Here is a 27,606-nt window from a genome sequence, read left to right on the forward strand (position 1 = left end):
TCTTACTCTGGTCTTCTTTGTGTGTCTTGGAAAAAATGGACTGAGTGGGGGTTAAACCAGGAGTTTAGACACCAGGCTCTGGATGAAAAGGTGAGTCACTGACAATGTGAACACCTTCAGGCCAGCTACTGAGTTTACACTTTTATAAAATGGTATTGCACTGTACACACCATATGGGCGGGAGTCATACATGATCGCTTCCTGTCTCATGTCAGTGTGGCACTGGAACTTCAGTCCTCATTTTTATTTTCTGACTTTCTTGCCCAACTTCAGATCCAAATTGGATTTTAGGCTTAAAAGTAGTACAGGGCTGGAACCCAACTCCTCAGTTCCTTGAATCCTACATGGGTGCCATGATTTGGATGTTTTGTCACTGCCAGATCTCATGTTGAAATGTGACTTCCAATATTGCAGGTGGGGCCTAGTGGGAGCTTTTGGGGCCATGAGGACAGATCCCTAAAGAATGGCTTGGTGCCATCCCATGGTGAAGAGTGAGTTCTTCCTCTGGTAGGTCACTCCAGAGGTGGCTGTTTAAAAGAGCCAGGCACCATTCCCTTTTCTCTCTTGTTCCCTATCTCTCCACATGATGTGCCTGCTCCCCCTTGTTCTTCTGCCAGGATTGCAGGCTTCCTGTTGCCCTCACCAAAGGCAGATGCCTGCACCACACTTATGCACGGCCTGCAGAAGCTGAAGTCATAACAAACTTTTCTTTATAAATTACCTAGTCTCAGGGATTTCGTTATAGCAATGCAAACAGGCTAACACAATGGGGCTTTTGAAGCACTATGGTGAAGGGACAGTTTTTATTTCCTATCCATCACAGGCTTAAACCTTGTTACATGTAATAGTAACAATTATGGAGATAATGAAATACAACATAAAATACAAAAGTCATTTTTTAGATTCAACGAGAAATCATTCAATAAATAGCTGGGTGTGGTGGTTCACGCCTGTAATCCCAGCACTTTGGGAGGCCGAGGCAGACGGATTATGAGGTCAGGAGATCCAGACCATCCTGGCTAACACGGTGAAACTGCGTCCCTACTAAAAATACAAAAAAATTAGCCGTGGTGGCAGGCACCTGTAGTCCCAGCTACTCAGGAGGCTAAGGCAGGAGAATGGCGTGATCCAGGGAGGCAGAGTTTGCAGTGAGCCAAGATCGCACCACTGCACTCCAGCCTGGGCAACAGAGTGAGACTCCGTCTCAAAAAAAGAAAAAAAGATTCAATAAATAAAGAAATAAAAGGGAAAGGAAAGATGTACAAACTTTGAACATATGATTATGTGCATTGCAGACCAGAAATAGCAAACTAGACCAGTTGTGGTGGCTCAGGCCTGTAATCCCAGCACTTTGGGAGCCTATAGTGGGTGAAACACTTGAGGCCAGGAGGTCAAGACCACCCTGGCCAACATGATGAAACCTCATCTCTACTAAAAATATAAAAATTAATTGAGCGTGATAGCATGCGACTGTAATCCCAGATACTCGGGAGGCTGAGGCAGAAAAGTCACTTGAACCCCGGAGGCGGAGTTTGCAGTGAGCCAAGATTGTGCCACTGCACTCCAGCCCGGGCAACTGAGACTCTGTCTCAAAAAAAGAAAAGAAAGGAAACAGCAAAGTGGCCCCAGTGTGTGGCTCACACACCTTGAGCAGCACTGCCCAGCACATCCCCACAAGGAACCATCAGGCTTGGTCTGCCCAGGGTCACTGACAGGACACTTGTTGACCCCTGAGAGCTCCCTGTTGTGACTTGGCTCTGAATCATTAGAAATTCCTCCCAAACTCAGGCTGAATTTGTTCTTCTTTCACATTTCAGCCCCTGACTACTTCCAACCACTAAAGTGACTGGGAATATGGAAGGAAATGCGCGGCGTGTTCCTGGCGAAATGAAGTGTGCGTGATCATGGGTTCCAAATTAAATACTTCATGTCTGCCTATGCAGGAATGATGGCAGATTCTGCAGTTTGGAGGGTGTGCTGGTGCTCATTAGGAAGGAGTGAGGCCCTGGCTGACTTCTAATTAAAGCCAATGATTAGTTCCCTCGGCTATGTGGAGGGAATCCTATTTGACATTCAGTCAAAGAGGTAGATGATCCTCCTGACCTAGAGGTCAGGACCATGCTTGCCCACTGCTTCCCTGTGAAGAGGAGATTTCAGAAGGCAGCCTGTGCCTAGGGCATGGGTTTTGGTGTCAGGCAGTCCTGGTTCACAGCCCACCTCACCACGTACTGGCTGTGTGGCCTGAGTGCATCACTGAAATTCTCTGAGCCTCCAGTTCCTTATTTGTAGAAAGCAGATTATATCTCAAAGCAGGGATTAAATGACAGCATGGTCTAGCCCCTGGCTAGGGTTTAATAAATAGTAGCAGTTATAAGCATTCTCTCTACACTGGCTTTTTTGGAAAATGAATCCTGTTAAATCCCAAAACTAAGAGAAACCTTATGGGTTTGAAAGCATTACTGTGGATTGAATGCTGGCAATGGGATTGCAACCAGGCTGACCCTGCCAGGAGGAGTGTGGATGACTCTGCGGAAAGTGCTTGTCAATAACATGCTGCCCCTACATTTGAGCAGACATAAAAATCTGTTCCCATCCTTCATATCATCTGATCACACAACCTCAGGAACAAGAGCCACAGGCCTCAAGACTGGGACAGCAAATATGCAGGGCCTGGAGTGCTTATGCTGTCTTCCAGATTAGTTAAGTAACCTACCCAATGTCACATAGCTCAGAAGCAAGGGGATGAATGAACCTATGCTAAACCTGGCCTGTGGCCCTGGCCACAGCTGGTAGATTATGATACCACTGGATGCTAAATCTTGCCTATCTCAGTTCAAAGACACAAAGACTCTTTGGGATGGATGAATGTTGCTCTTGGCTTGAGAGATGAGAGCTGAAACACAGAGAGGTCACAGAGCTGTGCAGGGGGACCTTCCTGTCCACAGAGTGCACTTCCTACTGCTGCCTCTGTGCTAGGTTTTTGGTGTCATTATCTTTTATGTGACTTAGTGGCATAGAGTGGTAGCTGAGGGTACGATGCTGCCATCAGTATGCATGAGTGCAAATCCCACCTCTGTTACCTTTAGCTGCATGGCACAATCTCTCTGTGGTTCAGTCTCCTCCACTGTGCAAGGGGTATAATACCAACCTCTGGCTTATGGGATTAAAGGATTTCATACATATCAGGAACTTAGAATGGTACAAGGGGTGGGTGGTCTACAATATTAGCTATTGCTTGTTTTGTTCATTTTATGGAGCATAAGGGATATTTATTTATTTGCACATAAAGGCCTGGAGTGCTCAGCTGTGTATCCTGTTATCCTCATCTACCACATGAGCACGTGTCCTGTGGTCTAAAGACAGCCATTCAGTGTTCCCACAAAACCGTAATCAACACTAGGGTTATAAAGCTATGAGGAAGATTCTGTGCTTCATGTCAGATACAGAAGAATGACTGCCGTTTCTGTTACCACCTGCACCATCTCTTAGTTAATATTTTACCTTGAAATGATCAATACTTCTTAAACATATTTTTAGGAAAAGCAAATTATTTTCCACCTGAGAAAATGAAATTCAATCTTGTCTCACACATGGAAGATAGCCCCCAAATTAATGTGTGTGTGTGTAAGTGTGTGTGTATTACACTTATGGATTGCTTTTGCCACTGCCCATCGTAGAGCTGGTAGCTTCCTGTTGTTTATTTGAGAGTTTTTGGTTTGTTTTTGTTTTTGTTTGTTGAGACAGAGTTTTACCCCTGTCAGCCAGCTGTAGTACAATGGCCCAATCTGCTACCTCTGCCTCCCGGGTTCAAACGATTTTCCTGCCCAAGCCTCACCAGTAGCTGGGATTACAGGCAACCGCCACCATGCCAGGATAATTTTTGTATTTTTAGTGGAGACAGGGTTTCGCCATGTTAGCCAGGCTGGTCTCCAACTTCTGATCTCAGGTGATTCATCCGCCTCAGCCTTCGAAAGTGCTGGGATTACAGGTGTGGGCCGCGGCGCCCTTCCCCTGTTGTTTAGAAGATTTCCGGCAATAGAGAAGTGCTGACGACCTACCTGGGCCAAAGGAAGGCTTGGTAATGGACACTTTCCTTTAAGAGGCTGGCTGGACTTAAACAAGGGCACAACTTTTTATCTCTGTGACGACCAGCCAGTTACTTGGACATTTCCTTTGTAGTCCTGTGATGAGCAAAACGGGATCATAACTAGTATTTCCCTTTAGGATTACTGTGAGGATTCAAAAAATGAAAGAGATTAAAAAGGGACTGGTGTAGACTCAATGTCATGCAATAGTCAGGTATACTGAAGAGAAATAACTGGATGTCTTGCTTTTTAATTTTATTATTTTAGAGATGCTGACTCGCTATGTGGACTAGGCAGAACTCGAACTCCTGGGCTCAGGTGATCCTCCCGCCTCAGCCTCCTAAGTAGCTGGGACTACAGCTTCCCGCGACCGCACCCATCTTGCTTTTAAATTTAAAGCAGAGTCTGCATATCCTCTGAAGTCATCTCTCTTTGGGGACATCCCACAGGTCCAGAACTGCCAGACGGTAGTGGGGTGGCCGGCTAGGCTGTGGGGAGCATGGAGATTTATCTGCAAAGGAGGACCTGGACAAATGTGCCCCCACATCCTCTCAGGCGAGGAGAATGGACGGGAGAGAGAGGCCGACCCGTGTTTCCCGTGTTGCTGTGTACGGAGGAGCGAGTGCGAGGGACCGCGGTGTGGACAGGGACAGGCAAGGCGGGAGACGAGGAAAAACGAAAGCCACATCGGTGGCGGGTGCTCTGCACACAACTCGCTCCCTACTGCACGCTCCCCACTCCGCACTCAGCCGATCCGGGGACGGGAGCAGGAGGGCTGCACCCGGACTCCGGGACAGGCCCAGTTGAAAACAGCGGGGCGAAGGGTCGGGTGGAGACGCCCGCGACGCCAAGGCTGGGGTCCCGGAACGCGAGGGGAGGAGGGTGGAAGGCAAAGGCAACTTCGGGGAAACTGGAAAAGGCGGCTGGACCTCAGCGACACTGCGTACCTCCCCGCGCACAGCCCCTGCCGCGCAAACCGGCGCCAAAGGGGCGGTCGCGCGGCGCGCCCCGAGCGGAGCTCAGGGGATGGTGCGCCCGGGCCTTCTGCTGGGCACAGCCCAGCCCAGGACCGCTGGCGGTGCAAACCCAGCCTGGCGGGTGCAAGCGCGGGGCAGGGCCTCTGCGCCCGGCCCCCTCCCCTGAGTAGAAAAGCAGCCGCAGGCTGTGGCGCCCCACCACGCCGTCCGGGTGAGCCTTGCAGTCTCTCCATTTATCGCTTCAGATCTCCAGCCTTACCGCGGCTCGAAATTGATCCCAACTGCTCCTGCACTACTGGTAAGAGAAGCCCGACTCTGCGCCCTGGGATTCCCATTTCCTAGCCCCAGTACGGAGGGTCTCCGGGTTTCAGGAGGTCGCATTTTAAGTTCTGAGCGGAAGGGAATTTCTTTACTTCCTTAGGTGCTTTCTTCCTGATCGTGCGCCTGAGAGCACTGCCCTCCCTCCGGGGCCTCTGAGTCAGAGTTAAGGATACTGAGGCTCAAGGCAGTCCTGCTCCACATCACCCAGTTGGTCAGGGTCCTGCTGGCTGGGCCCCAGTGTTCTCCTCCAGGCTCTGAGCAATCAGGGTGGACCAGGGGCTAGAGACATTGAGTCTTCAGGGTTCAGGACAGAAGGTTCTGGCTGGCAATCTCAGTATTCCTGGGTTGGGTGTGCACCTGGGACCTTCCTGATGAGGTGAAACAGGAGTGTGCTTGCCCTTCCCAGCGTGAGTGGAGAGGACATGGGGCTTCTGTTCCTCTGTCCTGAGTGGGAAAGGAGCTCTGAGGGCTGGCCCTGCACGGAGGGGGCACTGGAGATTCATTGACCCACTGCTGTACCTTCTTCATCTCACTCACTGCCCAGTGCGTTTTTCTCTTCCTTGCAGGGGGCTCCTGCTCCTGTGCCAGGTCCTGCAAGTGCAAAGAGTGCAAATGCACCTCCTGCAAGAAAAGTGAGTGCGGGGCCATCTCCAGGAATCTGGGGCTGTGTCTAAGGTTGGGAGGGAACTCAAGGCTGGCCCTGAGTGCCTGCTTCTGGAGAATTGGGCTCCCTTTGCCCCTGTTGGCCATGTCATTCGCTCTGCAGGCTTTCTGGCCTGAGTTCAGATGGGGCAGGACAGCATTTTTCTCTTGGGATACAAACCCCAGCTGTACCCCCTATGGTTTCTGAACAGAGCTGTGCCAGACGAAAAAAATCATCTTCTGGGTCTGGCATCTGAGCTCCAGCCAGGCTTGCTATTGGGGCAGGGAGGTGCCTGGTCAAGTCTACTGCCACCTCCCTCTCTTCTTCTTCCCCAGGCTGCTGCTTCTGCTGCCCCATGGGCTGTGCCAAGTGTGCTCAGGGCTGTGTCTGCAAAGGGGCATTGGAGAAGTGCAGCTGCTGTGCCTCATGTGGGCACGGCTCTTCTCCCAGATTTTAATAGAGCAACCAGCACAACCTGGATTTTTTTTTAATACAACCCTGAGCCATTTGCTGCATTTCTTTTCATATTAAATATGTGAATGACAATAAAACAATTTTGACTTGAATCTTACTCTGGTCTTCTTTGTGTGCCTTGGAAAAAATGGACTGGGTGGGGGTTAAACTGTGAGTTTAGATACCAGGCTCTGGATGGAAACGTGAGCCACTAATAATGTGAACACTTTCAGGACAGCAAGGTTACCTCACTGAGTTCACACTTCTATAAAATGGTATTGCACTTTGCCACACCATATGGGTGGGGGCCATACATGATCACTTCCAGTCTCATGCCAAATGTGGCACAGAAACTGCATTCCTCATTTTTATTTTCTGATTTTCCTGCCCAACCTCAGATCCACACTGGATTTTAGGCTTCAAAGTGTCTATAGTGCTCGTACTCAGCTCCTCAGTTCCTTGAATCCTACAAGTGTGCTATGATTTGGATGTTTTGTCACTGCCGAATCTCATGTTGAAATGTGACTTCCAATATTGCAGGTGGGGCCTAGTGGGAGCTTTTGGGGTCATGAGGACAGATCTGTAAAGAATGGCTTGGTGCCATCCCATGGTGAAGAGTGAGTTCTTCCTCTGGTAGGTCACTCTACAGCTGGCTGTTTAAAACAGCCAGACACCGTCCCCTTCTCTCTCTTGCTCCCTGTCTCTCCACGTGATGTACCTGCTCCCCCTTGGTCTTCAGGAAGCCAGGATTGTAGGCTTCCTGCAGCCCTCATCAGAGGCAGATGCCTGCACCATACTCTGCACAGCCTGTGAAAGCGGAAGTCAAAACAAACTTCTTTTTTTTACAAATTACCTAGTCTCAGAGATTCCATTATAGCAATGCAAACAGGCTAGCACAATGGGGCTTTTGAAGCACTATGGTAAAGGGACAGTTTTTATTTCCTATCCATCACAGGCTTAAACCTTGGTAAATGTAATAGTATTGATTATGGAGATAATGAAATAAAACACCAAATACAAAACCCATTTTTTAGACCCAACAGGAAAAAAGTTCAATAAATCCATTAAGAAATAATAGGAAAATGAAAGATGTACAAACTTTGAACATATGATGGTGTGCACTACGGACCAGAAACGGCAAACTACACCAGGCGTGGTGGCTCAGGCCTGTAAACCCAGCACTTTGGGAGGCCAAGTTGGGTGGATAACTTGAGGCCAGCAGTTTAAGACCAGTCTGGCCAACATGACGAAACCTCATCTCTACTAAAAATATAAAAATTAATCAGGCATGATGGCCTGTGTCTGTAATCCCAGCTACTCGGGAGGCTGAGGCATAAGAGTTGCTTGAACCCCAGAGGCGGAGGTTGCGGTGCGCCACGATTGTGCCACTGTAGCCCAGCTGGGGCAACTGAGACTCTGTCTCAAAAAAAGAAAAGAAAGGAAACAGCAAAGTGGCCCCAGTGTGTGGCTCACACGCCTTGAGCGGCACGGCCCAGCACATCCTCACAAGGAACCATTAGGCTTGGTCTGCCCAGGGTCACTGACAGGACACTCGCTGACGCCTGAGAGCCCCCTGTTGTGACTTGGCTCTGAATCTTTGGAAATTCCTCCCAAACCCAGGCTGAATTTCTCCTTCTTTCACATTTCAGGCCTTGACTACTTCCAACCACTAAAGTGACTGGGAATATGGAAGGAAATGCCCAGCATGTTCCTGGCAAAATGAAGTGTGTGTGATCATGGGTTCCACATGAATACTTCACGTTTGCCCATGCAGGAATGATGGTGGATTCTGCAGTTTGGAGGATGTGGTGGTGCTCGTTAGGAAGGAGTGAGGCCCTGGCTGACTTGTAATTTAAGCCAACGATCAGTTCCCCTGGCTATGTGGAGGGAATGCTATTTGACATTCAGTCAAAAAGGAAGATGATCCTTCTGCCATGGAGGTCAGGACTACACTTGCCCACTGCTTCCCTGTGAAGAGGAGATTTCAGAAGGCAGCCTGTGCCTAGGGCATGGGTTTTGGTGTCAGGCAGTCCTGGTTCACAGCCCACCTCACCAGTACTCGCTGTGTGGCCTGAGTGCATCACTGAAACTCTACAAACCTCCATTTCCTTATTTGTAGAAAACAGATTATATCTCAATGCAGGGGTTAAATGACAGCATAATCTGGCCCCTGGCTAGGGTTTAATAAAGAGTAGCAATGATGATCATTCACTCTACACTGGCTTTTTTTTGGAGAATGAATCCTGTTAAATCCCAAAGCTAAGAGAAACCTTATGGGTTTGAAAGAATTGCTGTAAACTGGATGCTTGGAATGGGACTGCAACCAGGCTGATCCTGCCAGGAGGAGTGTGGATGACCTTCTGAAAGTGCTTGTCAATAAGATGCTGCCCCTACATTTGAGCAGACATAAAATCCGTTCCCATTCTCCATATCGCCTGATCACATGACCTCAGGAACGAGAGCCACAGGCCTCAAGACTGGGACAGCAAATATGCAGGGCCTAGAGTGCTTGTGTTGTCTTCCAGATTAGTTAAGTAACCTACCCAGTGTCACATAGCTCAGAAGTAAGGGGATGAATGAATCCATGCTAAACCTGGCCTGTGGCCCTGGCCACAGCTGGTAGATTATGATGCCACTGGATGCTAAATCTTGCCTATCTCAGTTCAAAGATACAAAGACTCTGTGGGATGGATGAATATTGCTCTTGGCTTAAGAGATGAGAACGGAAACCCAGAGAGGTCACAGAGCTGTGCAGGGAGACATTTCTGTCCACAGAGTGCACTTCCTATTGCTGCCTCTGTGATAGGTTTTCGGTGTCTTTATCATTCATGTAACTTGGTGGCAGATGGTGGTGGGTGAGTGTATGATGCTGCCATCAGCATGCATGAGTGTAAATCCCACCTCTGTTACTTTTAGCTGCATGACACCAACTGTCTATGGCTCAGTCTCCTCAACTGTACAAAGGGCATAATACTAACCTCTGGCTTATAGGATTAAAGGGTGAAATGCTTATAAGCAACTTAGAATGGTGTGAGGGGCAGGTGGTCTACAATATTAGCTACTGTTTTTTTGATCATTTTATGGAGCATACGGGATATTTACTTATTTGCACACAAAGGCCTGGAGTGCTCAGCTGTGTACCCTGTTATTCTCATCTACCACATGAGCACGTGTCCTGTGGTCCAAAGAGAGCCATTCAATGTTCCCACAAAATTGTAGTTAACACTAGAGTTAAAAAGCTATGAGCCAGATCTGTGCTTCATGTCAGATACAGAAGAATGACTGCCCTTTCTGTTACCACCTGCACCATTTTTTGTTACTATTTTATACTGAAATGATTAATACTTTCATAAACACTTTTATGAAAATCAAACTCTTTTCCACCAGAGAAAGTGAAAATCAATCTTGTCCCACACATGGAAGATAGCCCCAAATTAATGTGTGTGTGTGTGTGTGTGTATATATATATATATATATACACATATATATACATATATGTATATATATATACACATATATATACATATATATATATATTACACTTATGGATTGCTTTTGCCACTGTCCATCGAAGAGCTGGTAGCTTCCTGTTGTTTATTTGGCGGTTTTTTGTTTTTATTTTTTGAGACAGAGTTTCACCTTCTTTGCCCAGCTGGAGTGCAATCGCCCAACCCGCAACCTCTGCCTCCCGGGTTCAAGTGAATTTCCTGCCTCAACCTCCCGAATAGCTGGGATTACAGACAACCGCCACCACACCAGGATAATTTCTGCATTTTTAGTGGAGACAGGGTTTCGCCATGTCAGCCAGGCTGGTCTCCAACTCCTGACCTAAAGTGATTCATCTGCCTCGGCCTTCCTAAGTGCTGGGATTACAGGTGTGAGCCACTGGGCCCGGCCCCTGTTGTTTAAAAGATTTCCAGCAATAGAGAAGTGTTGACGACATATCTGGGTCAAAGGAAGGCTTGATCATGGACACTTTCCATTTAGAGGCTTCCTGGATTTAAATCAGTGCACAACTATTTACCTCTGTGACCACCAGCCAGTTACTTGGACTCTTTTCTTTGTAGTCCTGTGATGAGCAAAACGGGCTCATAACTAGTATTTCCCTTTAAGATTGCTATGAGGATTCAAAGAATGAAAGAAATTAAAAAGGGACACGTATAGACTCAATGTTATGCAATAGTCAGGTACACTGAAGAGAAATAACTGGATGTCTTGCTTTTTAATTTTATTTTTTTAGAGACGTTGACTCGCTATGTGGACTAGGCAGGACTCGAACTCCTGGGCTTAAGTGATCCTCCCGCCTCAGCCTCCTAAGTAGCTGGGACTACAGCTTCCTGCCACCTTCCTCACCTTGCTTTTTAATTTAAAGCAGAGTCTGCATATCATCTGAAGTCATCTCTCTTTGGGGACATCCCATAGATCCAGAACTGCCAGCCGGTAGTGGGAATGGCCGGATAGGCTACGAGGAGCATGGAGATTTATCTGCAAAGGAGGACCCGGACAAATGTGCCCACACATCCTCTCAGGTGAGGAGAATGGACGGCAGAGAGAGGCCGACCCGTGTTCCCCGTGTTGATGTGTACGGAGGAGCGGGTCCGAGAGACCTAGGGACAGGGACAGACAAGGCAAGGGACCAGGAGAAACGAAAGCCACATCGGTGGCGGGTGCTCTGCACACAACTCTCTCGCTACCGCACGCTCCCAGCTCCACACTCAGTAGACCCCGGGACGGGAGCAGGAGGGCGGCACAGGGGCTCTGGGACGGGCCGAGCTAAAAACGGTGGGAGGGGTGGGGTGGAGACGCCCGCGACGCCAAGGCTGGGGTCCCGGAACACGCGGGGAGGAGGGTGGAAGGCAATTTCGGAGAAACTGGGACAGGCAGCCGGGACCTCGGGGACACCGCATACTGCCGGGCGCACAGCCCCTCACGCGCAAACGGGCGCCAGAGTGGCGGTCCCGCGGCGCGCCCCGAGCCGAGCTCAGGGGATGGTGCACCCGGCCCTTCTGCTGCACACAGCCCAACCCAGGACCGCTGTCATCCCGAAACCTGCGGGGCCGGTGCAAGCGCAGGGCAGGGCCTCTGCGCCCGGCCCCCTCCCTTGAGTAGAAAAGCAGCCTCAGGCTGTGGCGCCCCACCACGCCGTCCGGGTGAGCCTTGCGGTCTCTCCATTTATCGCTTGAGATCTCCAGCCTTACCGCGGCTCGAAATGGACCCCAACTGCTCCTGCATCACTGGTAAGAGAAGCTCGACTCTGCGCCCTGGGATTCCCATTTCCCAGCCCCAGTACTGAGGGTCTCTGGGTTTGAGGAGGTCGCATTTTAAGTTCTGAGCGGAAGGGGACTCCTTTACTTCCTTAGGTGCTTTCTTCCTGATCGCGCCCCTGAGAGCACTGCCCTCCCTCCTGGGCCTCTAAGTCAGAGTTAAGGATGCTGAGGCTCAAGGCAGTCCTGCTCCACATCACCCAGTTGCTCAGGGTCCTGCTGGCTGGGCCCCAGTGTTCTCCTCCAGGCTCTGAGCAATCAGGGTGGATAGGGAGCTAGAGACCTTGAGTCTTCAGGGTTCAGGACAGAAGGTTCTGGCTGGCAATCTCAGTATTCCTGGGTTGGGTGTGCACCTGGGACCTTCCTGATGAGGTGAAACAGGAGTGTGCTTGCCCTTCCCACCGTGAATGGAGAGGACATGGGACTTCTGTTCCTCTGTCCTGAGTGGGAAAGGAGCTCTAAGGGCTGGCCCTGCACAGAGGAGGAGGCGCTGGAGACTCATTGAACTACTGCTGTACTTTCTTCGTCTCACTCACTGCCCACTGCGTTTTCCTCTTCCTTGCAGGTGTCTCCTGCGCCTGCACCAGCTCCTGCAAGTGCAAAGAGTGCAAATGCACCTCCTGCAAGAAGAGTGAGTGCGGGGCCATCTCCAGGAATCTGGGGCTTTGGCTAAGGTTGGGAGGGAACTCAAGGCTGGCCCTGAGTGCATCCTTCTGGGGAACTGGGCTTCCTTTGCCCTTGTTGGCCGTGTCATTCCCTCTCCAGGCTTTCTGGCCTGAGTTCAGATGGGGCAGGGAAGCATTTTTCTTTCGGGACACAAATCCCAACGGTATCCCCTATGGTTTCAGAACAGAGCTGTGCCAGACGAAAAAAGCTTCCTCTGGGTCTGGGTTCTGAGCTCGAGCCAGGCTTGCTATTGAGGCAGGGAGGTGCCTGGTGAAGTCTACTGCCACCTCTCACTCTCCCCTTCTTCCCCAGGCTGCTGCTTCTGCTGCCCCGTGGGCTGTGCCAAGTGTGCCCAGGGCTGCATCTGCAAAGCGGCGTCAGAGAAGTGCAGCTGCTGTGCCTCATGTGGGGACAGCTGAGCTCCCAGATGTTAATAGAACAACCTGCACAACCTGTTTTTTTTTTTTTTAATACAACCCTGAGCCATTTGCTGCATTTCTTTTCATATTAAATATGTGAATGACAATAAAACAATTTTGACTTGAATCTTACTCTGGTCTTCTTTGTGTGCCTTGGAAAAAATGGACTGGGTGGGGGTTAAACCGTGAGCTTAGAGACCAGGCTCTGGATGGAAACGTGAGTCACTAACAATGTGAACACTTTCAGGCCAGCCAGGTTACCTCACTGAGCTCACACTTCTGTAAAATGGTATTGCATTGTGCACACCATATGGGTGGGGGCCATACATGATCGCTTCCAGTCTCATGCCAAACGTGGCACAGAAACTTCATCCCTTATTTTTATTTTCTGATTTTCCTCCACAACTTGAGATCCACATTGGATTTTAGTCTTAAAAGTGGCTATAGTGCTGGAACCCAACTTCTTAGTTTCTTGAATCCTACATGGGTGCTATGATTTTGATATTTTGTCACTGCCAAATCTCATGTTGAAATGTGTCCTCCACTATTGCAGGTGGGGCCTAGTGGGAGCTTTTAGGGTTATGAGGACAGATCCCTAAAGAATGACTTGGTGCCATCCCATGGTGAAGATTGAGTTCTTCCTCTGGTAGATCAGTCCAGAGCTGTCTGTCAAAGTGATTAGAAAGGGACAGGTATAGACTCAATGTTATGCCTTAGTCAGGTACACTTAAGAGAAATAACTGGACGTCTCACTTTTTAATTTTATTTTTTTAGAGACGTTGACTCACTATGTGGACTAGGCAGGACTGGGCTCAAGTGATCCTCCCGCCTCAGCCTCCTAGGTAGCTGGGACTTCAGTTTCCCGCCACCTTCCCCACCTTGCTTTTTTTCTTTTTCTTTTCTTTTTTCTTTTTTTTTTTGTTTGTTTTTTTTGGTTTTTTTGTTTTTTTGTTTTTTTGAGACCGAGTCTCGCTCTGTCGCCCAGGCTGGAGTGCAGTGGCGCGGTTTCCGCTCAGGGCAAGCTCCGCCTCCCACGTTCATGCCATTCTTCTGCTTCAGCCACCGGAGGCTGGGACTACAGGTGCCCGCTAGCACGCCCAGCTAATTTCCCACCTTGCCTTTTAATTTAAAGCAGGGTCTGCATATCATCTGAACTCATCTCTCTTTGGGGACATCCCACAGGTCCAGAACTGCCAGACGGTAGTGGGGTGGCCGGCTAGGCTGTGGGGAGCATGGAGATTTATCTGCAAAGGAGGACCTGGACAAATGTGCCCCCACATCCTCTCAGGCGAGGAGAATGGACGGGAGAGAGAGGACGCCCCGTGTTCCCCGTGTTGCTGTGTACGGAGGAGCGGGTCTGAGGGACCTAGGTGTGGACAGGGACAGGCAAGGCAGGAGACAAGGAGAAACGAAAGCCACATCGGTGGCGGGTGCTCTGCACACAACTCGCTCGCTACCGCACGCTCCCCGCTCCACACTCAGCCGATCCGGGGATAGGAGCAGGAGGGCTGCACCGGGACTCCGGGACAGGCCGAGCTGAAAACGGCGGGGCGAGGGGTGGGGTGGAGACGCCCGCTACACCAAGGCTGGGGTCCCGGAACGCGCGGGGAGGAGGGTGGAAGGCAATTTCGGCGAAACTGGGAAAGGCGGCCGAGACCTCGGGGACACCGCATACCGCCGGGCGCACTGCCCCTCAAGCGCGAACGGCGCCAGAACGGCGGTCCAGTGGCGCGCCCCGAGTGGAGCTCAGGGATTGGTGCCCCCGGCCCTTCTGCTGCGCACAGCCCAGCCCAGGACCGCTGGCGGCTCGAACACAGCGGGGCGGGTGCAAGCGCGGGGCAGGGCCTCTGCTCCCGGCCCCCTCCCTTGAGTAGAAAAGCAGCCTCAGGCTGTGGCGCTCCACCACGCCGTTCACGTGCGCCTTGAGGTCTCTCCATTTATCGCTTGAGATCTCCGGCCTTATCGCGGCTCGAAATGGACCCCAACTGCTCCTGCACCACTGGTAAGAGAAGCCCGATTCTGCGCCCTGGGATTCCCATTTCCCAGCCCCAGTACTGAGGGTCTCTGGGTTTGAGGAGGTCGCATTTTAAGTTCTGAGCGGAAGGGGACTCCTTTACTTCCTTGGGGTGCTTTCTTCCTGATCGCGCCCCTGAGAGCACTGCCCTCCCTCCTGGGCCTCTGAATCAGAGTTAAGGATGCTGAGGCTCAAGGCAGTCCTGCCCCACATCACCCAGTTGCTCAGGGTCCTGCTGGCTGGGCCCCAGTGTTCTCCTCCAGGCTCTGAGCAATCAGGGTAGATGGGGAGCTAGAGACCTTGAGTCTTCAGGGTTCAGGACAGAAGGTTCTGGCTGGCAATCTCAGTATTCCTGGGTTGGGTGTGCACCTGGGACCTTCCTGGTGGGGTGAAACAGGAGGGTGCTTGCCCTTCCCAGCGTGAGTGGAGAGGACATGGGACTTCTGTTCCTCTGTCCTGAGTGGGAAAGGAGCTCTAAGGGCTGGCCCTGCACAGAGGAGGGGGCACTGCAGATTCATTGACCCACTGCTGTACCGTCTTCATCTCACTGCCCACTGCGTTTTTCTCTTCCTTGCAGGTGTCTCCTGCGCCTGCGCCGGCTCCTGCAAGTGCAAAGAGTGCAAATGCACCTCCTGCAAGAAGAGTGAGTGCGGGGCCATCTCCAGGAATCTGGGGCTTTGGCTAAGGTTGGGAGGGAACTCAAGGCTGGCCCTGAGTGCATCCTTCTGGGGAACTGGGATTTCTTTGCCCTCATTACCCGTGTCATTCCCTCTCCAGGCTTTCTGCGCTCAGTTCAGACGGGGCAGGGAAGCATTTTTCTCTTGGGATACAAACCCCAACTGTACTATCTATGGTTTCAGAACAGAGCTGTGCCAGACGAAAAAAGCATCCTCTGGGTCTGGCGTCTGTGCTGGAGCCAGGCTTGCTATTAGAGCAGGGAGGTGCCTGGTGAGGTCTACTGCCGCCTCTCACTCTCCCCTTCTTCCCCAGGCTGCTGCTCCTGCTGCCCCGTGGGCTGTGCCAAGTGTGCCCAGGGCTGCGTCTGCAAAGGGGCGTCGGAGAAGTGCAGCTGCTGTGCCTGATGTGGGAACAGCTCTTCTCCCAGATGTTAATAGAACAACTTGCACAACCTGTTTTTTTTTTAATACAACCCTGAGCCATTTGCTGCATTTCTTTTCATATTAAATATGTGAATGACAATAAAACAATTTTGACTTGAATCTTAGTCTGGTCTTCTTTGTGTGCCTTGGAAAAAATGGACTGGTTGGGGGTTAAACCACTAGCTTAGAGACCAGGCTCTGCATGGAAATGTGAGTCACTAATAATGTGAACACTTTCAGGCCAGCCAGGTTACCTCACTGAGTTTACACTTCTGTAAAATGGTATTGCACTTTGCCACACCATATGGGTGGGGACCATACATGATCACTTCCAGTCTCATGCCAAACGTGGCACAGAAACTTCATCCCTTATTTTTATTTTCTGATTTTCCTCCACAACTTGAGATCCACATTGGATTTTAGGCTTAAAAGTGGCTATAGTGCTGGAACCCAACTTCTTAGTTTCTTGAATCCTACATGGGTGCTATGATTTTGATATTTTGTCACTGCCAAATCTCATGTTGAAATGTGTCCTCCACTATTGCAGGAGGAGCCTAGTGGGAGCTTTCGGGGTCATGAGGACAGATCCCTAAAGAATGGCTTAGTGCCATCCCATGGTGAAGATTGAGTTCTTCCTCTGGTAGGTCACTCCAGTGGTGGCTGTGAATGAAAGTGATTAGAAAGGGGAAGTATAGACTCCATTTTATGCAATAGTCAGGTATACTGAAGAGAAATAACTAGATGTCTTGCTTTTTATTTATTTATTTTTTTTTTTAGAGACGTTGACTTGTTATGTTAACTAGGCAGGACTGGAAGTCCTGGGCTCAAGTGATCCTCCCGCCTCAGCCTCCTAAATAGCTTGGACTACAGCTTCCCGCCACCTCACCCATCTTGCTTTTTAATTTAAAGCTGGATCAGCACATCACATGAAGTCATCTCCTTTTTGGGGATATCCCACATGTCCAGAACTGCCAACCGGTATTGTGGTGGCCGGCTAGGCTGTGGGGAGCATGGAGATTTATCTGCAAAGGAGGACCTAGACAAATGTGCCCCCACATCCTCTCAGGTGAAGAGAATGGACGGGAGAGAGAGGCCGACCAGTGTTCCCCGTGTTGCTGTGTACGGAGGAGCGGGTCTGAGGGACCTAGGGACAGGGACAGGCAAGGCAAGGGACGAGGAGAAACGAAAGCCACATCGATGGCGGGTGCTCTGCACACAACTCGCTCGCTACCGCAAGCTCCCTGCTCCGCATTCAGCCGATCCGGGGACAGGAGCAGGAGGGCTGCACCCAGACTGTGGGACAGGCCCAGCTGAAAACTGCGGGGCGAGGGGTGGAGTGGAGACGCCCGGGACGCCAAGGCTGGGGTTCCGGAACGCGCGGGGAGGAGGGTGGAAGGCAACTTCGGGGAAACTGGGAAAGGCGGCCGGGACCTCGGGGACACCGCGTACCACCGGGCGCACAGTCCCTTCCGCGCGAACTGGCGCCGAAGGGGCGGTCGCGCGGCGCGCCCCGAGTGGAGCTCAGGGGATGCTGCCCCCGGCCCTCCTGCTGCGCACAGCCCAGCTTAGGACCCCGGGCGGTGCGAACCCAGCGGGGCGGGTGCAAGCGCAGGGGAGGGCCTCTGCGCCGGGCCCCCTCCCTTGAGTAGAAAAGCAGCCGCAGGCTGTGGCGCTCCACCACGCCCTCCGGGTGCACCTTGCAGCCTCTCCGTTTATCACTGGAGATCTGCAGCCTTACCGCAGCTCGAAATGGACCCCAACTGCTCCTGCATCACCGGTAAGAGAAGCCCGATTCTGCGCCCTGGGATTCCCATTTCCCAGCCCCAGTACTGAGGGTCTCTGGGTTTGAGGAGGTCGCATTTTAAGTTCTGAGCGGAAGGGGACTCCTTTACTTCCTTGGGGTGCTTTCTTCCTGATCGCGCCCCTGAGAGCACTGCCCTCCCTCCTGGGCCTCTAAGTCAGAGTTAAGGATACTGAGGCTCAAGGCAGTCCTGCCCCACATCACCCAGTTGGTCAGGGTCCTGCTGGCTGGGCCCCAGTGTTCTCCTCCAGGCTCTGAGCAATCAGGGTCGACCAGGGGCTAGAGACATTGAGTCTTCAGGGTTCAGGACAGAAGGTTCTGGCTGGCAATCTCAGTATTCCTGGGTTGGGTGTGCACCTGGGACCTTCCTGATGAGGTGAAACAGGAGTGTGCTTGCCCTTCCCAGCGTGAGTGGAGAGGACATGGGGCTTCTGTTCCTCTGTCCTGAGTGGGAAAGAAGCTCTGAGGGCTGGCCCTGCACGGAGGAGGAGGCGCTGGAGACTCATTGACCCACTGCTGTACCCTCTTCATCTCACTCACTGCCCACTGCGTTTTCCTCTTCCTTGCAGGTGTCTCCTGCGCCTGCGCCGGCTCCTGCAAGTGCAAAGAGTGCAAATGCACCTCCTGCAAGAAGAGTGAGTGCGGGGCCATCTCTAGGAATCTGGGGCTGTGGCTAAGGTTGGGAGGGAACTCAAGGCTGGCCCTGAGTGCATCCTTCTGGGGAACTGGGCTTTCTTTGCCCTCATTGCCCATTTCATTCCCTCTCCAGGCTCTCTGCCCTGAGTTCAGATGGGGCAGGGAAGCATTTTTCTCTTGGGATGCAAACCCCAACTGCACCATCTATGGTTTCAAAGCAGAGCTGTGCCAGACGAAAAAAGCATCCTCTGGGTCTGGCGTCTGTTAGCTGGAGCCAGGCTTGCTATTGGGCCAGGCAGGTGCCTGGGGAAGTCTACTGCCACCTCTCACTCTCCTCTTCTTCCCCAGGCTGCTGCTCCTGCTGCCCCGTGGGCTGTGCCAAGTGTGCCCAGGGCTGCGTCTGCAAAGGGGCGTCGGAGAAGTGCAGCTGCTGTGCCTGATGTGGGAACAGCTCTTCTCCCAGATGTTAATAGAGCAACCAGCACAACCTGGATTTTTTTTAATACAACCCTGAGCCATTTGCTGCATTTCTTTTCATATTAAATATGTGAATGACAATAAAACAATTTTGACTTGAATCTTAGTCTGGTCTTCTTTGTGTGCCTTGGAAAAAATGGACTGGGGTGGAGGTTAAACCGCAAGCTTAGAGACCAGGCTCTGGATGGAAATGTGAGTCACTAATCGTGTGAACACTTTCAGGCCAGCCAGGTTACCTCACTGAGTTTACACTTCTGTAAAATGGTATTGCACTTTGCCACACCATATGGGTGGGGACCATACGTGATCACTTCCAGTCTCATGCCAAACGTGGCACAGAAACTTCATCCCTTATTTTTATTTTCTGATTTTCCTCCACAACTTGAGATCCACATTGGATTTTAGGCTTAAAAGTGGCTATAGTGCTGGAACCCAACTTCTTAGTCTCTTGAATCCTACATGGGTGCTATGATTTTGATATTTTGTCACTGCCAAATCTCATGTTGAAATGTGTCCTCCACTATTGCAGGTGGGACCTAATGGGAGCTTTTGGGGTCATGAGGACAGATCCCTAAAGAATGGCTTGGTGCCATCCCATGGTGAAGAGTGAGTTCTTCCTCTGGTAGGTCACTCCAGTGGTGGCTGTGAATGAAAGTGATTAGAAAGGGACAGGTATAGACTCAATGTTATGCAATAGTCAGGTATACTGAAGAGAAATAACTGGATGTCTCGCTTTTTAATTGTATTTTTTTAGAGACGTTGACTTGCTATGTGGACTAGGCAGGACTCGAAGTCCTGGGCTCAAGTGATCCTCCCGCCTCAGCCTCCTAAGTAGCTTGGACTGCAGCTTCCCGCCACCTCCCCTATCTTGCTTTTTAGTTTAAAGCAGGGTCAGCACATTACATGAAGTCATCTCCTTTTTGGGGATGTCCCACATGTCCAGAACTGCCAACCGGTATTGTGGTGGCCGGCTAGGCTGTGGGGAGCATGGAGATTTATTTGCAAAGGAGGACCTGGATAAATGTGCCCCCACATCCTCTCAGGCGAGGAGAATGGAAGGGAGTGAGAGGCCGACCCGTGTTCCCCGTGTTGCTGTGTACGGAGGAGCGGGTCCGAGGGACCTAGGTGTGGACAGGGACAGGCAAGGCGACAGCGAGGAGAAACGAAAATCACATCGGTGGCGGGTGCTCCGCACACAACTCGCTCGCTACCGCACGCTCCCCACTTGCACTACGCCGATCCGGGGACAGGAGCAGGAGGCTGTCGCTGCACTCAGACTTCGGGACAGGCCGAGCTGAAAACCGTGAAAGGGGTGGGGTGGAGACGACCGAAACGCCAAGGCTGGGTTCCTGGAACGCGCGGGGACTAGGGTGGAAGGCAACTTCAGGGAAACTGGGAAAGGCGACCGGGACCTCGGGGACGCCCCGTACCCTGGGCGTAAACTCACTCCCGCGTTAGCGGGCGCCAAAGCGGGGAGGGGATGGTCCCGTGGTCCGCACCCAGGGGAGCTCAGTGGACTGTGCGCCTTGCCTTTCTGCGCGCAAAGCCCAGTCCAGGTCATCACCTCGGGCGGGGCGAACTCAGCGGGGCGAGCGCAGGCGCGGGGCGAGGCCTTTGCGTCTGGCCCTCTTTCCCCTGACCATAAAAGCAGCCGCTGGCTGCTGGGCCCTACCAGGCCTTCCACGTGCCTCTTATAGCCTCTCAACTTCTTGCTTGGGATCTCCAATCTCACCGCGGCTCGAAACGGACCCCAATTGCTCCTGCGCCACTGGTAAGGGATGCTAGGTTTCTGGTCCTTAGGATACCTATTTCCCCGCCACAGGATAGATGTCCCTAGGAGTAGAGGTGTTTTTTGAGTTCTAGCTAAGTGGAGTCATTTATTTCATTGATTTAGTGATTTTCCACTCAGAGCCTTCATCACCCCTAGAACATTCCTATTCTAATACCTCCCATTTCAGAGGCGAGAGGACTCAGGCTCATAATTCTCCTGCTCCATGTCACCCAGGTAGTTGGGGGCTGCTAGGCTGAGCCCCAGTACTCTGTGCAGTTCCTGGGGTGGATGGGAGACAGGGGTTATTGGTTTTTCAGGATTAAGGACATAAAGCCCATCCTAGCCTCTACAGATAGAAGTAAGATGAGGCTTCATGGTACCCTGAGTCGGACAGGAGCTATCTATCAGGCCTGGCAATGCACTCAGCTGGGAGCATTTGTTGACCAACAGCTGTTATCTTCTGTATCAAATTCACTGCCTTTTTCTCTTCCTTGCAGGTGGCTCCTGCACCTGCGCTGGCTTCTGCAAGTGCAAAGAGTGCAAATGCACCTCCTGCAAGAAGAGTGAGTGTGAGGCCATCTCCAGGAATCTGGGGCTGAGCCAAGTCAGAGGCAGGAATCCAGAGCTGGGCATGGAGGAGTAGGCCAGTGATCAATTCCCCACATCCCCTTCCCCAGCAACTGATTCAGGGTCAGAGCCAGATCTTTAGATATGATGGATTCCCGTTTCATTCTTAAAATAGACAAACTGAGGCCAAGAGAGTGCACCAGCCTGCCAAGCACAGACAGGACACCTAAGGACTTTCCTCACCTAAGTGTATGGTTCTGGGGAGCCAGCCTTCCTTTGTACTTGATAACCCCAGTCACTGCCTCTCCAGCCTTCTGTCAGGTCTGGGGCTCAGATGGAGATAAGCTTTTCACAGAAGACCCTCACTCGAAAGATCCACCACTTATCTCCCATCTCCAACAGTGCATGCCATCCTGAACTAAGTGTCCTCTGGGGCTGGGGACAGAGCTTGGGCCAGGCTTCTTTGGGGGCAGGGAAGTCCCTGGTCAAGTCTGGTCTAACCTCTCACTCTCCCTTCTTCCCCAGGCTGCTGCTCCTTCTGCCCTGTGAGCTGTGCCAAGTGTGCCCAGGGCTGCATCTGCAAAGGGGCATCAGAGAAGTGCAGCTGCTGTGCCTGATGTCGGGACAGCCCTCCTCGAAGATGTAGAAAGAGTGACCTGCACAAACTTGGAATTTTTTTCCATACAACCCTGACCCATTTACTGTATTTTTTTAATGAAATATGTGAATGATAGTAAAAGTTGTTGACTTAATGCTGGCTCTGCTTTTCTTTGTGTGCCTTGGAAATAAGGGACCCCATATCTAACAGAGCTGGGATGGTGGATTGCATTGAGAGTCCAGAGACCTGGGTGCTGGGACCTTGTCCTATTATCTTACACACTGAGTGCCTTAAGGCAAATTAGGTACCTGCCTCAGGTCAGTTTCTTAAAAATGTAAGAGAGTGATGACAGATGATATAATGCCACAGGAATCTGTCACAGACTTAAGCTTTGGTAAGATAAAATCTATTAGTATGACAAAAAGAAAAAAACACCAAATCCATTTTTTATATTGAACAGGACAATTTCAATAAATATATGGAAGACAAAATAGGAAAAATAAAATTACACTACACATTTGTTCTAGGATGTATATTTCAGACTGGAAACAGTTCACAGACTGGCCCCAGTATGTGGGTCACACACCTTCAACAGCACCAGCCAGGACATCCCCACCTGGAACCATCAGTCTTGGCCTGTCCAGGGTCACTGATGTGACTCTTGGTATCTCTGAGAGTTCCATGTTGTGACTTGACTCTGAATCTTCGGAAGTTTCTCCCTAGGTCAGGCTGAAATCCGTTCCTCCTTCAATTCCAGCCCTTGGTTAATTCAGGCAAGCAAAGTGACTGGGGGAGTGGAGGAAATTACCCAGGATCCTCCCAGCAAGATGGAGTACAGAGAAGGATTAGTTCCAGATGAAGTACTTTGAGTCCGCCTATGCAGAGATGATGGCATATTATGCAGTTTCTAAAGTGTGGTGGTGTTCACTAGGAAGGAGTAGGGGGCCCCAGGTAACTTGTAATTAATGGCAGCAATTAGTTCCTCTGGCTATTTGTTGTGGGAATTGCTACTTGATGTTCAAAGAAGAAAAGGGGTCAAGCAGGCCGGGAATCAGGACCATGCTGGCCTGCAGGTGCCCCTTTTGAAGAGAGGGTTCCAGAAGGCAGGCTGTGCAAAGAGCATGGGTTTCAGGGTCAGGGCAGTCTTGTTTAACTGCCCACTTCACCACCTACTGGCTGTGAGACCTAGGCAGGTTGCTCAACCTCTCTGAGCCTCCATTTCCTCCTTTGTAGAACTGTCTGTCACAATTCAGAGCTAGAAGGGACCTTGGTTAGTTAGTGCAGCTGTGCCTCTGATGGGTGAGATGGCATGTTGAGGCTGAGAGGTCACAAAGCTATGCAGAGGGATTGACTGCTAGCTCAGTGTCCTTCCCACTGCTGTCTCTGTGCCAGATTTTCAGTGTCCTTGGGTTTTACATGACACAGTGGCATAGGGTGGTTGTTGAGGGCACCGTGATGCAGTCAGCATGCATGAGTGCAAATCCCAGCTGCATCACTTACATGTGAGTGACACAACCTCTCCGTGGCTCAGTCTCCTCAACTGTGAATTGACATAATAATAGAGCCTGCTGGTAGGAGCAAATCACTTAAAACATGTGAAGAACTTAAAATGGTGCCTGGCTTGTGTTGACTAGTCTGTAATAGCTTTGATTTTAATCTTTATTAATAGCATAGGGATATTTTTCTACCTCTAGACAAATAAGCCAGGCCTGGTGGGCTTAGCTGTGTGTCCCATGTTGTTCTCATCAATAACAGGAGCACGTGACCTGTGGCCCACAGACGGTCCTCCACTAGTCCACAAATAAGGATCCATATTGGATATATAAAGCCACGAGCAAGACAGTCCCTGTCTGCATAACAGATGCAAAAGGATTCCTGCCATTTCTGCTATCACCTGCGCTGTTATTTTCATTAACATTTTCTCTTAAGTAATCATATTTCTTTAATATATTTATAGGAAAAGCAAACTCCTTGACACTACTGAGAAAAAGAATCAGTCACACTTGCAGATATGGAAGGTAGCCATAAAATTACATATATATCCCTTCTGTCACTTCCAGAATTGACCTGGACGTTTGTTTATGTTTAAAGATTTCAAGCAGTAAAGAGGTGCTGAAGACATACCCAGGCCAAAGGGAAAGTTTGCCCTTGACCTCTTTCCTTTGAAAAGCTGACTGGATTGAGACCCACAGTACCACTGTTACTGGTGCAGCGTGTCCAGGTTCTTAGTACCTTGAACAAAGAATTTGACAAAATGTACAAAGTAAGGGAGAGATGAAGCAACAAAAGCAGAGATTTATTGAAAACAAAAGTATACTGCACAGGGTGGGAGCTGGCCCCAGCAAGCGGCTCAAGGGCCTGGTTATAGAATTTTCTATAGTTTAAATATCCTCTAGAGGTTTCTTATTGGTTACTTAGTGTACACCCTATGTACATGAAGTAGTGGTCCGCTATCAGTCTGACTGATTGCAGAAAGCAACCAATTAGAAGCTGAAGTGAAGTTACAAAGTCACTCCTGTGCAAATGAAGATGTAGCCCAAGACTAGCCCAATTGGTTGCCATAAGGGACAAATCAGAGGTACTTTCAATTTCTCACCTGCCATGCAGACAAAGTGGGGAGGGGTTGCAAATGAAGTAGTCTCTTGTCCTTTTGTTACTTGGGTGTGGAAAGTTGGGGTTTTCCTTTTGGTTTAGTTCTAGAAAGACTGTGAATTAGCCGTAGGTTCACTGCCTCCAGAACCTATTCTACCTCAGCACTTGCACCCTCTGTCCTGGGCTAGTTACTTATCTCCTTGTGTTGTCGTTGTCTGATTAGTAAGATGCTGTCATAAAAAATATTCCCCTCGAGGGTTGCTGAGAGGGTTCAAATAGCCAAAGTGACTAAACAGGGTCTGGCCGAGACCAAAAGCTCTGCAATAGTCAGGAATTCTAAAAGTGAAATAAGCACTTTTCATGCTTCTTAATTTAATGCAGGGTCACCCATCAGGGAAAAGATCCCTCCCTTGGTGACGCCCCAAGCTTTGGATGTCCTTAGTCCTGGTGGGCCAGCTAGGCTGTGGGAAGCCCAAAAGAAGTTAAAGCAAAAGAGGACTTAAACAAATATGCCCATCGCCCCCTCGGGAGTGGAGAATGGAAGGGAGGGAGGCAGGGCCCCGTGTCCCGCCTGTTGCTGTGAAGAGGACAAATGAGGCCAAAGGACCTGGGTGACTATGCAGGTGGGTAGAAGTTCACATGGGAGGCTGGTCCTCTGCACACAACTCCCTCGCTGCGATTCCCGCCTCGGTCCTATCTAGGGACGTGAGCACTAGGCTGCGGTAGCACATGGACTCCCACAGAGGCGAAGCTCAGGTCACTGGTGCGGGGTGCGGGGGTGGAGATACCGCGACCACCCGAAGCTGGCTTCCCGGACGGCCCAGGGCAGGAATGGAGTGCAATCTCCGGGAAATTCGGGAAGGCCAGGATTATAGCAGGGACGCCGCATACCGCCAGGAGCACAGCCCCTCCAAAGCGAGCGTGAGCGGAGGCGGCCAAAGGGCCGCCCCCGGGGTGCGCACCAGCCACGTTAAGGAGGATCCTGCGCCCGGCCCGCCTGGTGGGCACAGCCCGGCCCTGAACCCAGGGCGGCGCTGACACTGCGCTGGGCGGATGCGAGACCTGGGGCGGGGCCTCTGCACCCAGCACCCTGCCCTGACTGTAAAGTCAGGCGGCCTGCTCCTGGGCTCTGTTCCGCCTCCCACCGGCCTGCCTGTTTTTTCGCCTCTGGCTTAGGAACTCCAGCCTCACCTGATCTCCAAATGGACCTCAGCTGCTCCTGCGCCACCGGTAAGGGATGCCTGGTTTCGGGTCTTAGGATCTTCATTTTCATACCACAGAATAGAACATCCCTGCGGCAGGAGGCAGGTGCATTTTGAGCTCTTCCTAAAGTGGATTCCTTTGCTTTGCACTTCTCGAGCTTTCTCCCCGCCAAGCGCCTTCATCACCACTTAGAACACTGCCATCTTCCCATTGCCTCCCATTTCTGAGAGAGGACTGAGGCTGAAAACTGTCCGGCTGCAGGTCACCCTCAAGGCCAAAGGTGTGCTGAACTAGGACCCAGTGCTCTGTCCAGCATTGAGCTGCCTGAGGTGGATGGGAGGCACACAACACTCACTCCTCACTGCCTTTTTCTTCCTTGCAGGTGGCTCCTGCACCTGTGCCAGCTCCTGCAAATGCAGAGTACAAATGCACCTCCTGCAAGAAGAGTGAGTGTGGGGCCTTCCCTGGGAATCTGGGGGCTGGGCAGAGTCAGAGGAGGGATTCCAGATCTCCGCAGACAGGAACAGACCAATGACGAACTTCCTACATCCCCTTGCTTCAGCAAATGACTTAGGATCACAGCTGGAAGAACACTAGAGATGGTTAATTCCCACTCTTTATTCTTACCAGGGGGAAACTGACACCAAGAGAGCACACCAGCCTGCCAAGCACAGGCCTGATACTTGAGGACTTTCCTCACTTAGGTGTATTATTCTAGGAGGTTGTCCTTCCTTTTACTGCAAAGAGCATGTCACTCCCTCTTGAGTCTTCTGCCCTGTCCTGGACACAGGAAGGGTGGGTAGCTTTTTCATGGCAAGACTCTCCCCCCAAAGATCCAGAAGTTGTCTCCTGACAGAGCAATGCCATCCTGAACTAAGCGTCTTTTGGGGCTGGAGGCACAGCTTGAGACAGGCCTCTGTTGGGGCGGGGAGATCCCTGGTCAAGCCCGCTGTGATCTCTTACTCTTCCCTTCTTCCCCAGACTGCTGTTCCTACTGCCCCATGGGTTGTGCCAAACGTGCCCAGGGCCGCACCTGCAAAGGGGCATTGGAGAAGTGCAGCTGCTGCGCCTGATGTTGGGACAGCCCTGCGTCCAGATGTAAATAATGCAACCCCTACAAACCTAGTTTTTTTAAAACACAAACCTAACCCATTTCCTATGTCTGTTTTCTTAAGTGAAATGTGGGAATGATAATAAACATTATTGGCCTTATTCTGCCTCTGGTGTTTTTGAGGGGGTGTCCTAAATAAGACACCTCAGACCCAGCAGAGCTGGGATCATCCTATATGCTGAGTGCCTTAAGGCAAGTCGGGTCACCTGTCTCAGGTCCCTTTCCTAGCTAAAAATGTAAGAACATCGGGCCAGATGATATGAGGGCACAGGAATCAGTCATGGACCTATGCTTTGGTGAGATAAATAGAATGAATAAGTATGAAAAATAAAAATACAAAGTTCATTTTTTATATTCAACAAGGAAATCTCAAAACAGACATGAAGAACAAAATGACAGGAAAAATAAAATACTAACGCTGCACATCTGTTGTAAGGTGCAGTGATGTTCAGTAGGAAGGAGGAAGGCCCTGGGTGTCTTGTACTTCCTGGCAACTGTTAGTTATCTGGCCATTTGGTGAGGGAATTGCTGTTTGATATTCAAAGAGGAAGAAGAGTCACATGGCCCAAGAGTAAGCATCATGCTGGCCTAAAGGTGCTTTGTGAAGAGGGGATTTCGGAAGGTAGCCTGGCCGGGTACAGTGGCTCACACCGCTTCAGTGGCTCACATCATGCTCTGCTCAATCCAAGGCAGGAGGATTTCCCGAGGCCGGAAGTTTGAGACCAGCCTGGGTAACATAGTAAGAACCTCTCTCTATGTAAAACAAAAAATTAAAATAAAACAAGAAGAGAAAGCAGCCTGGGCAAAGTGCAGGCATTTTGGTGTCACACAAGCAGGTTCACAGCCCACTTCATCCCTTACTGGCTGTGCGAACTGGGCAAGGCGCTTAACCTCTCTGAGGCTTTATT

The 27,606-nt window shown here is 50.8% G+C and overlaps 4 protein-coding genes and 1 pseudogene across 7 annotated transcripts; all 5 read left to right on the forward strand.

Moving 5' to 3' along the window:
* The first annotated feature begins 4,523 nt into the window (after positions 1-4,523).
* Positions 4,524-6,592, forward strand: LOC129015161 (uncharacterized). Of its 2 annotated transcripts, XM_054452758.2 has the most exons (3): positions 4,524-5,360; positions 5,950-6,015; positions 6,362-6,592. In XM_054452758.2, the coding sequence occupies exons 1-3, from the start codon at positions 4,619-4,621 to the stop codon at positions 6,481-6,483; spliced, it is 930 nt and encodes a 309-aa protein (XP_054308733.2). In that variant the 5' UTR covers positions 4,524-4,618; the 3' UTR covers positions 6,484-6,592. The 2 variants fall into 2 exon arrangements, with proteins under 2 accessions (XP_054308733.2, XP_063511235.1); XM_063655165.1 differs by lacking the exon at positions 5,950-6,015 and having other exon boundaries at positions 4,570-5,360.
* A 4,316-nt stretch (positions 6,593-10,908) lies between these two features.
* LOC129015318 (keratin-associated protein 5-8-like) lies at positions 10,909-12,949 on the forward strand. 2 transcript variants are annotated; one of them, XM_054453060.2, is made up of 4 exons: positions 10,909-11,008; positions 11,499-11,716; positions 12,309-12,374; positions 12,722-12,949. In XM_054453060.2, the coding sequence occupies exons 1-4, from the start codon at positions 10,953-10,955 to the stop codon at positions 12,826-12,828; spliced, it is 447 nt and encodes a 148-aa protein (XP_054309035.2). In that variant the 5' UTR covers positions 10,909-10,952; the 3' UTR covers positions 12,829-12,949. The 2 variants fall into 2 exon arrangements, with proteins under 2 accessions (XP_054309035.2, XP_054309034.2); XM_054453059.2 differs by lacking the exon at positions 12,722-12,949 and having other exon boundaries at positions 12,309-12,709.
* Positions 12,950-14,723: 1,774 nt separating this feature from the next.
* On the forward strand, positions 14,724-16,066 carry LOC129015324 (metallothionein-1E-like). Its single transcript, XM_054453067.2, has 3 exons — positions 14,724-14,830; positions 15,420-15,485; positions 15,833-16,066. The coding sequence occupies exons 1-3, from the start codon at positions 14,803-14,805 to the stop codon at positions 15,922-15,924; spliced, it is 186 nt and encodes a 61-aa protein (XP_054309042.1). The 5' UTR covers positions 14,724-14,802; the 3' UTR covers positions 15,925-16,066.
* Positions 16,067-17,636: 1,570 nt separating this feature from the next.
* On the forward strand, positions 17,637-18,951 carry LOC129015326 (metallothionein-1E). The gene is made up of 3 exons (XM_054453068.2): positions 17,637-17,719; positions 18,313-18,378; positions 18,728-18,951. Exons 1-3 carry the CDS (start codon positions 17,692-17,694, stop codon positions 18,817-18,819), a joined length of 186 nt encoding a protein of 61 aa, XP_054309043.2. The 5' UTR covers positions 17,637-17,691; the 3' UTR covers positions 18,820-18,951.
* A 6,635-nt stretch (positions 18,952-25,586) lies between these two features.
* LOC129015328 (putative metallothionein MT1DP) lies at positions 25,587-26,799 on the forward strand (annotated as a pseudogene). The gene is made up of 3 exons (XR_008494535.2): positions 25,587-25,614; positions 25,970-26,033; positions 26,569-26,799. The product of XR_008494535.2 is annotated as a putative metallothionein MT1DP (transcript).
* The last annotated feature ends 807 nt before the right edge of the window (positions 26,800-27,606 follow it).

Source organism: Pongo pygmaeus, chromosome 18 (genome assembly GCF_028885625.2).
Source record: "Pongo pygmaeus isolate AG05252 chromosome 18, NHGRI_mPonPyg2-v2.0_pri, whole genome shotgun sequence".
Classification (NCBI taxonomy): domain Eukaryota; kingdom Metazoa; phylum Chordata; class Mammalia; order Primates; family Hominidae; genus Pongo; species Pongo pygmaeus.